At 37.9% G+C, this 14,486-nt stretch overlaps 1 protein-coding gene across 1 annotated transcript in view; it reads right to left on the reverse strand.

Moving 5' to 3' along the window:
• Positions 1–14,486, reverse strand: part of COL4A4 (collagen type IV alpha 4 chain) — a gene marked incomplete at both ends in the record, with an annotated part of 63,185 nt that overhangs the window by 30,709 nt on the left and 17,990 nt on the right. Inside the window, 13 exons of the mRNA XM_080350115.1 lie at positions 269–433; positions 755–859; positions 2,012–2,081; positions 5,693–5,746; positions 6,819–6,863; positions 7,486–7,545; positions 8,749–8,802; positions 10,064–10,144; positions 11,092–11,133; positions 11,296–11,331; positions 11,811–11,873; positions 12,653–12,688; positions 12,899–12,967. Of these exons, the coding sequence (XP_080206241.1) occupies positions 269–433; positions 755–859; positions 2,012–2,081; positions 5,693–5,746; positions 6,819–6,863; positions 7,486–7,545; positions 8,749–8,802; positions 10,064–10,144; positions 11,092–11,133; positions 11,296–11,331; positions 11,811–11,873; positions 12,653–12,688; positions 12,899–12,967 (880 nt within the window). The remainder of the gene's footprint in view (positions 1–268; positions 434–754; positions 860–2,011; positions 2,082–5,692; positions 5,747–6,818; positions 6,864–7,485; positions 7,546–8,748; positions 8,803–10,063; positions 10,145–11,091; positions 11,134–11,295; positions 11,332–11,810; positions 11,874–12,652; positions 12,689–12,898; positions 12,968–14,486) is intronic.

The following is a 14,486-nucleotide window of genomic DNA, read 5'->3' on the forward strand; positions in this document are numbered from 1 at the left end:
CCAGTTTGCTATGTTTTTAACTTCCACTAATGTATTTTTAGGGACATTTTTCATATATGTTACTTTGTGGGTTTAAATCACTGAGAAAACCATTAAAATCTTAACATTTTACTGATCAACAACTAATAGGAAAAACTTGTTTTCTGTATCACATGTAAAGTTTGATACATCTGTAAAAACGCACTCTTCACCTCTATGTTTTTAGTAGGACCAACAAAAGCAATGAATCTATTAATATTCTCGACATATAAATTGCTGATGAACGTACTGGGTAGTCCAGGTAAGCCTTGTCTTCCTGGCTGTCCTGGTAGGCCTGGTGGTCCAGGAAATCCAGGTCTTCCTGGGATCAATTCACCTGTTCCAGGGTAACCAGGATCACCTTGAAAACCCTGAGGTCCTGGTGCCCCACTTACTCCTGGCAGGCCAGGCAGACCTATAAAGAAAATAAAGGTATGTAGCCCATTCAGCTTCATAGTAACAATTACATCAAGATATCAAGGATGAAATTACAGACCATTCAGAACTGTCCTGAAGAAGAGCTTTTATATAAAAAGACTTAAATTTAAATCTTTAGGTTTTCCAGGATTCCCAGGGAAAAAACACTCCTGCTTTAGACCTTCAAGTGCTTCTTCTCCTCCTTCCCATTATCTTTTTGCTGGAGATTTGCACCAAGCAAGAACCAATAACAATTTTCTTTTAGCTGCTTTTTCTCTTACTGATATATAATTGCCATTTTATCCCCCACTTCTCTTACTTGTTCCATCATCTCCTGGTCTTCCTGGCAGGCCTGCAGGACCAATTGGTCCAACTGACCCTGAATCACCAGCAGGACCCGGAAATCCAGGATCTCCTTGTGGACCTACACAGAATTATAAAAACAGGTGAACTGAACACCTTATGCAACTGACATCTTAAATCTAAAACTGCAACCAAAATTATAATTTGGGAAATACACAAAAGTAAAATACAGCAACAACTTTTGTCTTTATGAAACATTATTAAATGTGTAATAATTTCATTTAAAGGTGGGAGGATTTGGTTAATTTTCTATGGATTCTTGCCCATTTCATGGGCTCGGTTTTAACTCTTTGTCACTCCATAGTATTATCTTTGCGCTACATATTTCAGAATATCAAGAGAAGTGTTTTTCCCAAATAAATACATGTAGCATATAAAATAAATGTGCATCTCATGTTATGCACATTTGGCAGTGCACACAGGGAGGTAATTTCAGGATCATCCTAGTTGAAATTATCCAAATTTTAAAAAGTATCTTCAAAATTGCTATAATGAATAAATTTTAAAATTGCAATTACACAGTGCTAAAGAAAATCTGCATCAGATATAAAGGACTTAATTAAATTACAATACAGGTTCCCCAAGGGTGAGATGCCAAAGCAAATCCCTTCCAGGCAGTAGGCTTGGCTGTTCCCCACTGCCTCCTGCTATGAAATAAGAACTTTCATGCATCTCTTCACCACTTAGATGATAAAGATGAGGATAAAAGGAGCTATGACATAAAAACCTAGCCTGAGGTTTAGACAGGAAGGTAATAAGATTGACAGGTATTCTGTTGGGAAGTACTAGTTACAGGATTTCATCCCTGCTATGCAATAGAAAGCTCAATTGCAGTCTAAAAATCTGTGTGTGGTGGCAATTCTGAAAACAGGAATTCTAAATTACAATGGGAAGGCTGGTTTTCTTATTTGACATCCATAATCCAGAATGGGCTTATTTTTCATAGCTTTTTCTTAAATATGCTTAGGTTCAATAGCGAGGCATAGTCCTGGGGATCTACCTGTGACTGTATGCATGAAGATCTTTCAAGCAAACATTTCGCCTGAAACTTTAATGTAGTTCCAGTAAGATCAGTGAGACACAAACAAACACACAATGTGGCCCCTGGGAAGATAATGTCTCCTGAATCCCTAGTGATCACTTTCAAACACCTTAGCAAAATAGGTCCTGTGCACTTTATACAGCAGAAAGACTAGTTAAAACTAGCTACAACCTTTTATAGGAAGCAGTGAAGTTTCAACAGCTCCAGGAGGACCTGGGGGTCCTTTTTCTCCTGGATCCCCCTGTAAAAGTCCAAAAATAAATTTTACTGATAGATACAAATACACAATGTGCAACCATATAATTGAAAATTACAACAATGGTGGAATATGTAAGGATGTGAAACATATCACCTAGGAAACTCCATTTTGACAATTTACAGCATTTAAAACCAGGCCAAAAGATACAAATATTCATTATATTTCAGGATACCAGTGACTAAACAGTAATATACCTACTGTTTGAGTCACCATTCCTGGAGGTGTCTAAAAGATGTATAGATGAGGCTCTTAGGGACATGGTTTAGTGCCAGAGTTGGTTTATGGTTGGACTTGATGATCTTAAGGGTCTCCTCCAACCAAAATGATTCCATGATTCTATTGCACGTAGCTATTTGACTCTTCACAATTTGCGACTGCTGCATTTGACTTCATTCATGTATTGTAAAGATGAATCAATTATAGTGAATCAGTACCCTATTTAATGGAGAGGTTTTGATTTAACAACCAAGTTGTAATTCTTTGCCTCAAAATTCTACACCAGAATTTGGAAATTACTTCTGTGTTGACAGATAAGCATTAAGAAATGAGGTTTCACAGTCTACAGATTATCGATGGTAAGGGATACTCAAAGTTCTTAGAAGAAGTTTAAAACATCTGCATCAGGGAAACATAAAAGTGCCTACTAATGGCAAGGAAAATCACTTCTGCTTGGAGGATTTCTAAATTTGCTTGGATTTTGATATTTAGAATTGCAAGCGAAATGGATTTTAGGGAGGTCTTTTATGTGGCAAATTGTATTACAATTTTGCTTTGTAGATTAGGAATCAACGCTGCTCTCTGCAGCAAGTGGGAACTGAGAAAACAAGAATGTGAATGTGGGAACTGTGTAGTGAGGCTGTGTACCTGGGACTGGAGCTCAGGGCCTTTAAGGACACAGACAAGGAAAACTGGGACTGCAAAACCGGATACCCATTCTTACACAAGTAAAAACAAGGAGTATGTGCCTCTTTCTAGCCCTTTTTGGTTTTTTTACATTGACATCTCTATGATATTTAAACAGTTCTGGAGCTGTCACTGACTGCTGTCCTCTTGACTTTTGGCTGGCCTTTTTCCCTTGACTGTATCTTGCACATTGAAATAATGTCACTGTCTCATCTTTGGCTATTTTAAACAGGAATGTAAATTTGTCTTCCCTAATGACACAGAAGAGTCTCCCATGTGGCAGGAAAGAAAAAATAAATGTAGCATTTTTCTCCCTCTGATAAACTCAAAAATTATGATGAGATTTAAAATTAATTCAATTATGAGAAAAGTACCCAAGATTTGCACAATATCAAACTGATTTTAAAATGACACAACACATAATTAAAGACTCAATGAGCCAAGGTAAAAAATGACAGTTCTTGATATCTCCTTAAGTGACAAATTCCAGTGGCGGTCTCTGAAAATATCTGTCTTTAGGCTGTTAGGTTTTATGACGCTATCTGGCTGACACCTTTGTACTTGCTTTGGTTTCACTTTTGCTACACTCCTATATAGTGAGATATATATGTTTGGATTATTTTGTTGACTAATACTGCCACAAACATCCAACAGAAGCATATCTCTACTGTATTCTGTAACCTGGAATCTTCTTAAAATGAAAGCTTATAATCACTTGTCAGTTTTACTGATATCCCTGTTAAGCATTAAACATAGTGTTTGTTCTGTAGGTTTCTATAGCTTTATATAATGTCAAAGGCCAAGAACATTTTGCACTTCCTGTAAAGACCATTCATTATTTTAATGAGACTCATTCCATAAGTAGCAGAGAAGAATGGTCTCTGATTGACTTCAACAGGACTCATATCCTCCATTGTATTTTGCCTGAATTTGCCTTCTGTCTTTTTTCATATTTATCACAGAATGGATAAGGTTAGAAGGGATATCCGGAGGTTATCTCGTCCAACCCTCCATCTCAAGCAGGACCACCTAGAGCTGGTTGCCCATCACCATGTCCAGACAGCTTTAGAATATCTACAAGGATGGAGATGAGTGCTGAGGGCAAGGATCATCTTCCTCAGCCTGCTGGCAATATTAATGATTTTCCTAACACAAGCCAGGTTACCAGCCTTTGCACCAGGGGCATGTTGCTGGCTCATGGTCAAAATCCACAGGGTGTTGCCAATGTCCAGACTTAGGGATCGAAAGGTAGGCCAACAACTCCTTCAAGGCTCTTCTTTGCTTTAAGCAACAGTTGACATGTTTTAAAATCTACTTTGAATGCAACTGTTTTTTCCCTGAGACTGACTCTATTTTTTTTTTTCTTTTTTTTCTCTCTTTCTCCTTCCTTCCTCTCTCTCTCTCAAATCTGAGTTTATTTTGGATTCTATGTGAATGTGTTTATTTCAGAAAATCTATGAGAGGATGGGTTATCTCAGGAGGGGTGTTAATCATATTCTTGTTCCTCCAGTTTATGTGATTATGAGATGAACAGCTGAAGCAGACTAGATATATCTGCACTTTTTAGGAACACTCAGATTTATCCAATTGTTTTTCAAGCAAAATTACAGCATCTGTGCAATCATTCTGAATTTTGCATATCTGCCTGAGTTAACCTGATATTTTGTGTCCATAGTCAATTAGTTTTCTTTCATTCCATGTGTTAGCAACTGGAATTTCATCTTTCCAAAGCATTACTGCCATCATTTAAACTCTTCCCTAGTATGATATACCAACAAATAATTATTCTTTGCCTACTCTTTGTAGTGTTAATTGATGGCTTCTCAGGGTCTGGGCTCAATGGAGACTGATGAAGGCATGGTTCTGTCTCTACAATGTATTGTCTCAACTTTATTAATGATCCCTCAAACTAAAACAATATGCACATCATGGTGAGTACTTTTTAACAGCAAAACACTTAAGGTTTGATTCTAGTTTTGGGTAGTAATGGACTGTAATGATTCTGCTGTTACTAAATAAGATATTGGGTGTTTCTGTCTAATTAGTATCTAAATGATCCCGCATTGTTGTGAAGCTGCTAGTGGGCAAATGGCAGAAAAATTAACACCTAAGGACATTTTTTTTTTTCCCCAAGTACAACAACATAAATGAAATCTTGGCTGAAGACGCTGATCTAGCACTCTCCTGGAAGTCCTACCTTAGAAACAAGTAAGCCTGTGACTAAAACAGATGTTTTTATTGTCTTTTACTTATTTTCTCCATGTGCCCATTTGAATCAAATTCTGCCACCTCATTTGGTGCCAATTATCATACTAGTTCATGGGCCAAAGTTTATAGGATTGTACTGTTACCTCGCAGACATCTCTGCGAAATGCAGCTCAACCACGAGTACTACAATTCACGGATTAGATAGATATACTGATAAAGGCAATTGGCAATTGGGATTGACCAATTTCTACGGTATGCAAAATGGAGTTCACACTCTCATATGCACCAAATAGGAATGGCTACTTACATTCTTATTTATTACCACAGTTGTTGAGTAACTATGACTATCATGAAAACAGTAAATCTTAAAAGTAATTATGTTTATAAAAGGAAATGGTCTGATAAGCAGGTACATTAGGGAGGAATCAGTAGCATTAATATAGGGGTTTGTTTGTACATGTGTGTTTGTTGGGGTTTTTTACCTGTATGCCTGGATAGCCAGGTTGTCCAGGAAAACCAGCAGCTCCTGTTTCCCCCTGGAAAGGATCATGTAAATATAATTTGATTAATCTGTTAAGACATTAATTAATTGAACAAAAACCAGTAAGGCAGTCATACAACACCTTCATGTTCTAATAGTACCCACAGTTTGTTTCAGAAAATTCCCTGGGTGTGTAGAAGAGATGGTATGTTTCATAGAATCTCTTCTGTTTAGAAAAACCTACAACTTTTATTGCCAGGTTATTTAGACAGTGGTCAGTGCATTCAATGTACCTGAGGCACAGAACAAGCTGGAATACGTACCAGTATAGTCTCATAGACTGTCTGCTTAATACAGCTGAAATTGGCTTGCTGCCTGCTGAGTGACCCTCTTAAACTACTTTTGCATGGAAAGCATCTGTGTATCGGCTCCTCCTCTCCTTTTATGATCTACTAATACACTCACCCATCCAGTATTCACACTCTTCATGTAGGCAGTGGTAAAAAACAAAGTAAAAAGTAATTTTGCAGATGAAACAGTTACCTGGAATGTAACTCTAGATGCAAGTATCTGTACATTAATCAGATTTATGAATAGCATGATTGTTACCTTAATGACATTTGAAAATGAGCTGGGGAGAGGACATAAGAAAAACAGCAAGATGTAGATCTGTATACCTACATCTGTTGTTCTTTACTCCGGTAAGATGATGTAAATTCATAACTAGCATTTAGCCAACTTAACTGCAAATTTCTTTTCTGGAATTTCTTGAGCCAGAGAGATGAATGAAACATGCATATAACACAAAATTATACAAACAATGTCACCATGGCAAACAAAGTTAGCATGCTGTGTAACTTTTCTGTCACGGTATATGCATGTCCCACTGACTTTTCCTCCTGCTTGCAACTTCAGATCCCATTAGCCAACTTAAGCCAAATTTCAGAGAAATTCAAAGACAAAGAGTTCATACAACTTCCCATGGCAACAGGTAGCAGGAGAGAAAGGAAGGAATGCAGTGTGAGCTATCAAGTATGTGGAAAGTCCAAATCTGCACAAACCCACAGAAACCCAAATCTCACAGCTCCCACTGTTCAGAGAGCTGCTTATACTTTATATCTACTTACCTTCATTCCAGGAAAACCTGCAGGTCCATAAGAACCAGGATTACCCTGATAAAAGCAAGCAGAATCTGAGCTAAAACAGTAACAGCTCCCTCAAAATTACACCTATTCAGAAGTGAGTTAGCGTTCCTGAGATAATTATTACTTGGGATACTTCCCAAAAACTTTTCAAAGTTTTTGTAAATACTTTATATGTGAGATGGGCACAAGTTTTAACTACAGACCAAGGCAAACCAGAGGGGTCACTACACAAGTTTATCTTACTGCACCAAGCACAGTAGTGGACATGTTGTTCCATGGGAGCAATGGTATAAAAATCGAACATAAACTGCTGTAAAAAGCTGCTATGGGCACGTATGGAATACATTAAAATTAATGTGTTAGTACTGCACTACTCCAGAGAAGCTTTGTGCAGGTCTAAATATTTAGAGGATAATCCTACAGATTTACTTTCTTTCCAAGGACAGAAAGTCTGTATGAGATTATGTTTAAGTCTGAGACAGGGTGAGTCCCAGGGCAGGACCCCTAAATATTCTACACAGAAAGTATGACAGATTAGTTTAAAAAAATCCTTACAATCTTCCTTAGAAATACAAACTTAAACTGCTAAATATATTATGAACCTAATTGCAGTGAATTTGTGAAGTAATTTTTTCTGCAACTTCCTTACCCGCAGTCCAGGGAATCCAGGAATGCCTTTTTCACCCTTTTCTCCTCTCCCAAGTACACCCTGGAGCATTCAAAATACTTTGTTTAAACAAGATGCTCAGTAAAGTTTGCCAAAAATTCTAAATTCTGTGCAGGTTTAATAAGTTATGGATATATTAGGTTAATTGATCTTATACTTTCTAGGCTCAGTCACAGGGGTTTGCTTCATACAGCACTGCTAGCAGTGCCTATCTAGCTTCAGTTATTCAAGGAACCTGCTATGATCTATTTTTCAAGCTTAATGTACTTTCAACAGTTTGTTGTGTTTGTTGTTTTTTTTTTTAAACTGTGGGCATCAGTCAATTTCTCAGTTCCTGCTTATAACTAACAAGTATACTCTTATCCACATGGACAGCTAGTACTGGAGCAAGCATGTAAAGCTCATCTTTTTCAAAGGAAATCTGTTATAAGTAGATCTGTTTTTTCTCCTTTGCCAGTACTAAGTAAAAGTGGTCTTTTTATGGCGGAAAATTAATTCCTGAAAAAGTGCTAGAGTGGAACCCAAAAATGTGATGTTGAGGCTTCTCATTTCTTCTTTTCTGCCTAAAAAGCTAAATAAGTTTTTAACAGAAACTAGACTTATTATTTTGTCCCCAGTCATCTTCTGGTTTTCTGAGTTCTGGTAGTTCCCTGCCTGTGGATTATCCGTCAGCAATAAAGACTCCAGAGTCTTTTTTGTGGCTGCTTCTACTGAGCATCCAGGAACTCCTTACTGGGACACCAAAGTTTAACCATGCTGACAGAAAGGAAAGAAAACGTAGAATAGATAGCAAAGAACAACTCCTTCTCCAAACAAGTGGGCTCTGCCTTTTCTACTCTTGAGGGTATCCATAACGTGAAGGTAAAGTATTTCCCTAACATAGGGAAACATAGATCATGCCCCACTAAGAACACATACAGATTTTCTCTATTTCTCTTAGGGAGAAAAAATAATTTCTGCTTCTATTTTCTTCCCAGTCCATTACATGTCAACAGCTCGACTGGAAACAACACTGATCTTTCGCTACCAGGCAACAGTCAATAGGTGTGTATGAAACAGATTCAGAAAGGTTTTCCAAAGGGTTTTGAAATATTTTTGCATTCACACTGATTTAGATGGTGATTAAATTTTATAGCACAAGTGCTGGTGTTTTTTTCCATCACCTTCTGCTTTGAAAGATTAACTTAATAACCACAGAAGGACCCTGCCAGCACCACGGGGGGAAAAAAAAATCACATTACTTACTTTGGGTCCACGTGGCCCTCTGTATCCTGTTACCCCAGGTTGTCCTTTTTGGCCCTACATATACAAGGAAAGTATATTAAATGCAGGACATGCCTATGTGCTGATTAACTTTTTTAAAGTCCTCTTCTGAATTAGAACTGTTAAATAGTATTTTCTTAAGCACTGGAGTTGTTCTTCTGGGTGTACTAAGCAGAAGAAAAACAATTATGTACTGATATTTATTTATGTTAACATTGTCAAAGCAGCATAATGTCTGTAGAACAAGATAGATGTATCTTTTTACTTGCAGGGGCCTGATAATCAGGGCTCTGTTCCTACAAACATACACGGCAGTAGGTTTGGTTTTTTTTGATGGTCTATTTAGTTTTTTGATGCAAATATTCATATGCATAAATCTGCACTTTTGTGCATAGCTCCAATCTGCTTGGAATGCGTGGCTGGATACATGGTCAAGATTATGTCGTGTTTTGTACAGCAGCCTATGTCACACTTTGCATTAACATGGGGAATTTATAAAAGTTCTTTTGGTCCCTTCCCTTTTCCTCATACACCTGTATATAGAAATCTTTTGCATAATCAAAGACTAAGATCCAATATGTGAAATCTGTCGGTTCCTTGAGTTGAGGCTGCAGGGGCTGGCAATGCCAAATCCAACTTTTCATTTGTATATTCAAGCAAATTGGACTTGAAGACATAATGACTCCAATGTAGGGCTCTGTAATGCAATTTTTGTAACTTCTGTTCTTTTTAAACAAACATTATAATGTTTTAAGGTACACAACTGTGGCTACAGTAGGTGTGATATTGAAAAAGTACAGTAAATAACAGGAACTTGCATTAAAAACAGACAACAAAACCACACTTAATTTATATATTAAAAGAGCACTCTATAAGGGTTAGGGTTGATAGTTCAAAACATTACATTGGAGAAATCTCAAAGAGAAGAATTGCCAAAGATTTGAAAAGTAGAAGAATTAGTGAAGAGCCACAAAAGAGGCTGAATACCAGAGTAACCAGATTTACCTGAGATGCCTGAAATATGATTTGCTAATCACAAAAAGTGAATAAAACCAAAGTAAGGGCAGTATCTCCTTTCTGCATCAAGACAGTCTTCCATCAAGGACATGAGCTCAAGTATACATGGGCTCTCCTTTCCTGAAAGCCTGGAGGAAGAATGCTGAGCAACGAGACTTCTGCTGAAGCTGAGGGTTTCTTACAGAAAGAAAGGTTGGTCCTATGCCATCCTTGCAAAAATTTCATTAGAGGATTGTACTTGCCAAGTTGAGCACAGTTAAATATGATGAAAAATGAACACCTTTTCTCCTTTGAACAGCTGAGCTCCAGGAGGTCCAACTAACAGCGGTGACCCAGGTGGCCCAGGAAGTCCAACATCACCCTGTGGAAGCCAAAGGAACAGCAGAGAAACATTCTGTTCCACACAGCATTTCAGTGAGACTCAGCATGTTTTCCTGTTGTACTACAACACTACATATTTATGTACTCATTGAATATGCACTTGTGCTAATACCTATAGATAAAGGTTTGTGCTAAGTCCTGTAAGCTTCTCTACTGTCTCCCAGATGAGCAAAGTCACCAATCTTAATCATACCTATTCTCCTCAATCATTAAAAATAACATCATGGCTAAGGAAATAAATGACAACTCTGTACTCATGGCTCCTGCTCTGAGTCTGCTGTGGAGATACTTACAGGATTGTCAGAGCTCATGTGTATATAGTCTGTCATGTTCCAGACCAAAGCTTTTGAGCACAAGGCTTTGTGAATGCAAAGAAATTATTACTTTGCTGTGGAAAATTATGCATGTTAGAAACTTGCATGAATTCTAAGAAGTGTCTGGACAAATTCACAGAAGAAAAATAAAGTATTCCATGTTGGTTCTATAAGCCCTGAGCATGCTAACATGTAGAGACTGGGAGAGAAACTAGTATTATGTGCTTGTCCTTTTCTTACACCCTTTCCTTGGCATCTGTTGCTGGATATGGTAAGAGATGAGGTTCAGTGACAGACCCTGTCACTTGGAGGGTACTGTTGTTATTATTTAGGCAGTGTCTGCACAGAAGGTAACTGCTATGTAAATGCTAACATATCGGTTGTTCCCTTTCAAAACCTCCTGTACGTAGCTTACTGAAATAATCACTTCTGCACAGAATTAATTGATTCAATAACTTACGTTATTTCTCCTTTCATTCTAACATGATTAGTGGGAGCACACAGTCACAAATTCATGGCTTCCAGGGAACTCAGCAAAACTCTACCATACTTCTAACTCTACAGCAATAATATATTTAATAATATTTGTTTTCTTTAATAGTTGTTTTCTTACCGGCTCCCCCTTTTGTCCATCCACCCCAATACCCGGATTTCCCTAATTGACAAAAAACATACACAGTGTGAAGATAATAAAAAAATGCTGACATTAGAATTTAGTCAAGTAACTCTTTTGAAATCTTGGTAACAAATAACCATAAGGAACTTTTCAAATTACTCTGTTATTTCCCTAACAAATTCAGGAAAAGTCATTGCCTACCTGTTCACCTGGCAAACCAGGGTAACCTGGAATACCCTTTAAAAGAGAATTAAGACAAGTTAATATGCCTGATTTAGAGACAGCTTTGCCTTGAAAATTACCTCCTCTTGCCAGTAGCACCCAGCAGAATTTCCTCTTGGGATGTACCTGTCCCAAAGTGCAATTTACTTCACCTGGTCACTGCTTTCAGGAGGGCTGATCTCTGGCTTCCCACATCCCTGGTCACCCACAGAATGGCCTCAGTGAAAGAGAACAAGGAGAGAGCACTAGCAGCATTCCTCCTTGACCACAGACTGCCAGGGTGAAATGTGTTCACGCAGGCACGGGAGGCAATAACATATGCTCCAATTCCTGAACTTCCAAACTCATAAGGTAAAGAAAAACCTCTCTTTTTATAATCTGCCTCAAAAATTATTTCTAGGCTTTGATTCACATTAAGGCAAGTTCAAAAATCGGTAGACCAGAATTCATGCATATCCTGAAAATGCAAGGCTGTGTAACTGTGGTCAGCTTACAGGCAAGCCTGGATGACCTGGGTATCCAGATGGGCCCGTTGTACCTCTTGAGCCTCTAGGTCCCTGGAAAAGATGGTAAAAGGTCTGTTTATGAAAATGCCAATAGCGTACCCTTTTCTCCACAAAACTAGTCCTGTCAAAATGCCTACGTCACTTGGAATCAGTCTGCTGCCCACTGCATTCCACCCATAGCCTGAAGTTTATACCATGCCTGAAATCTCACTGTCACTTGAGCAGCTCAGCGCCAGTTTCCTGATAATACCATACAGATCCTGTACAATGCACAGATATATGTTATTAATGGATTGAAAGAATACTTTGTTGCTAATTGTGGCACAGTGTAGGAACTTGATACAGTTCATCAGTGAATACTTCTTTGAAGGGCGTAAGAGAAACCTAAAGCCATTTAGAGTGTGAGTCAGCAACAAAATTAAACTCTCTCTTCTTCTCATGTGTTTTCACATGTTTTTATGGCCAAAATATGCTTGTGTACCACGTGTTCTTAGGAGATCCACCAGATACCACTGAAGAAGGTGTCACATCTCTACGGATGTTGAATTTCATGGAGAAAATATTCTGCAATGAGAGTACCAGGGTGACAACTGCTCACTGCAAAGCTAATGCAGATGGGTGTAGTATCTGTTTCTACTCCTTGTTAGCCAGTATGAACTGGTCATGGGGACAGACTAGAGGGACACAATGTTTGTTAGACTTTATTCTGGAATTTTGCTATTTAAGGCAGGTAGGGAGAAACCCCAATATGTCTCTACTGCACCAAGAAGGAAAATTCGTAAGGTCTTCCAGACAAAAAGTATGTATAGGACCCCACTGAGTGTACTTACGGGCATGCCGGGGGGCCCAGGATCACCTCTGTCTCCCTGTAATAACAGTCATTTAACAAGTTAATCAGTACAAGCTTTGTTATGGGTATTTTTTTAACTTTATAGCTATCTGTTCCAGTTGTATATTTGCTTTTAATCTTTATTTTGCACCGAGCTGTATTGAACAGCGAGGAGTTATAAGAACAACATTGTTTGCCATACATATTTTCCTACAATATATGTGGTTTTTTTTTCACAGACACTTACTGGAGGTCCTCTTCCAAACTGTGCAACATACACCGAATTTCCTTTTTCTCCTTTCTGTCCTGGATCTCCCTTTAAAGAAAAAAAGTCTTTTAAAACATGATCCACCTATTGATATCCTACATTTCTATGGAGATTGAATGGGATTTCTCAGGCTGTCCTAGTGCCCATCATACAGCACTAGGTAACCCACTAGAACCACCATCACTGCATGAGCAATTTGCAGTTCTTTTATCTAACAAGACTCTTAAAAGTAAAATTGCCTTATGTACAGTTGAGGAACAGCTCCTCACAGCTTCTAAACTCCTGCTCTGTTAGATGCTCCATAGCTCTTGGGTAATTCAATATTCTACAGTCTTCACAAGCACTGCCTTTGCTGTCAAGTGTATCAATATGCCTACCTTTCTGTCAGGGAGTCAGTGGCTTTAAGAACTAATATTGGCACTCTGCCTTCTCCAAAAGTTCATGCTGTGATTTAGAAGAATCTGCTATGATTTTGCATATGGTTACAAAGCTGAAAGTATCGACCACGTTATGTACATAATCTTGAACATTTCCATCTATTAGGAAACGCGTTTCACAGTGTGTTAAAAAAAAAAATCTGATGCCTAAAGGCCCTAGTTTTTAAAGACTAAGTTCCCACAGTACTTGCTGTGGAGTCCTTTATAAAACTTTGCCAATCTTAGCACCCTCAAAACCTCAAGCTGACTTAGCAGGAACAGATGACTGCTTTTGCAAAATTTAATTGTAGTGCTCAATTGACTGTTGGGAGCATGGTATGTACATATCTGAAGAACAGATACATTAAGGCATTATTTCTGAAGTTTTTTCATTTGAAATCCAAATGTACTGTACATAATTTAACTGAAACCTATAACTACTTAACTACTGCTTTCCATAAAACGGGATACTATTTTTCACAGAATTTAACCACTTTAAAACTGTACTGATTTCCTGATATGATAGTGCCTGTTCAAATCCTGAAGTCAGAATGAAACAGGGAAAGTACTTATCCCTGGAATGGTACAGTAAAAAAAAACAGTTACAGCTGCCTGCAGCTGGATAGAACTACAGTAGACAGGATGCAGATTACAGGTCAAACAACAGCTGCTAGAGAACACATTAAACATATCAAAAGTTACATTTGTCTTTGGTTACTTTACATGTGATCTCTTGTGTAACAAAACATCTTTATTAGATTCAGTTTACTACCTTCTGCATGACTTAGGTAAGGGCATGCATATAGAAACTACTTCCTTTTCCAACTTATTGGTGAGGTAAATGTACAGATTCTACAAGGTAACAGAAGTAAAGCTGATAAATATGTACATAGTGTTAAATAAAATTATACGGCACAACGTTATAAATAAGAATAACATAAAAATGTTAGCTGTAATATATAGTCAAGTTGGTTCTTGTTGCCACAAATGGATTTAAAAATAGACAATCTGCATAGAGGGGTTGGAATAGCATTCTTGTACACAAGCAAACATGGTTACTATGTCTTGTTTTTCTGGGTAGCTAAATTAATTTGCACTGGAATTTTAGTGTGCATATCCAAGGCTACATGCCTATTGTGTTTCTCGTTCTT

The sequence above is a fragment of the Nesoenas mayeri genome (assembly GCF_963082525.1).
Source record: "Nesoenas mayeri genome assembly, chromosome: 9".
NCBI classification, from domain to species: Eukaryota; Metazoa; Chordata; class Aves; order Columbiformes; family Columbidae; genus Nesoenas; species Nesoenas mayeri.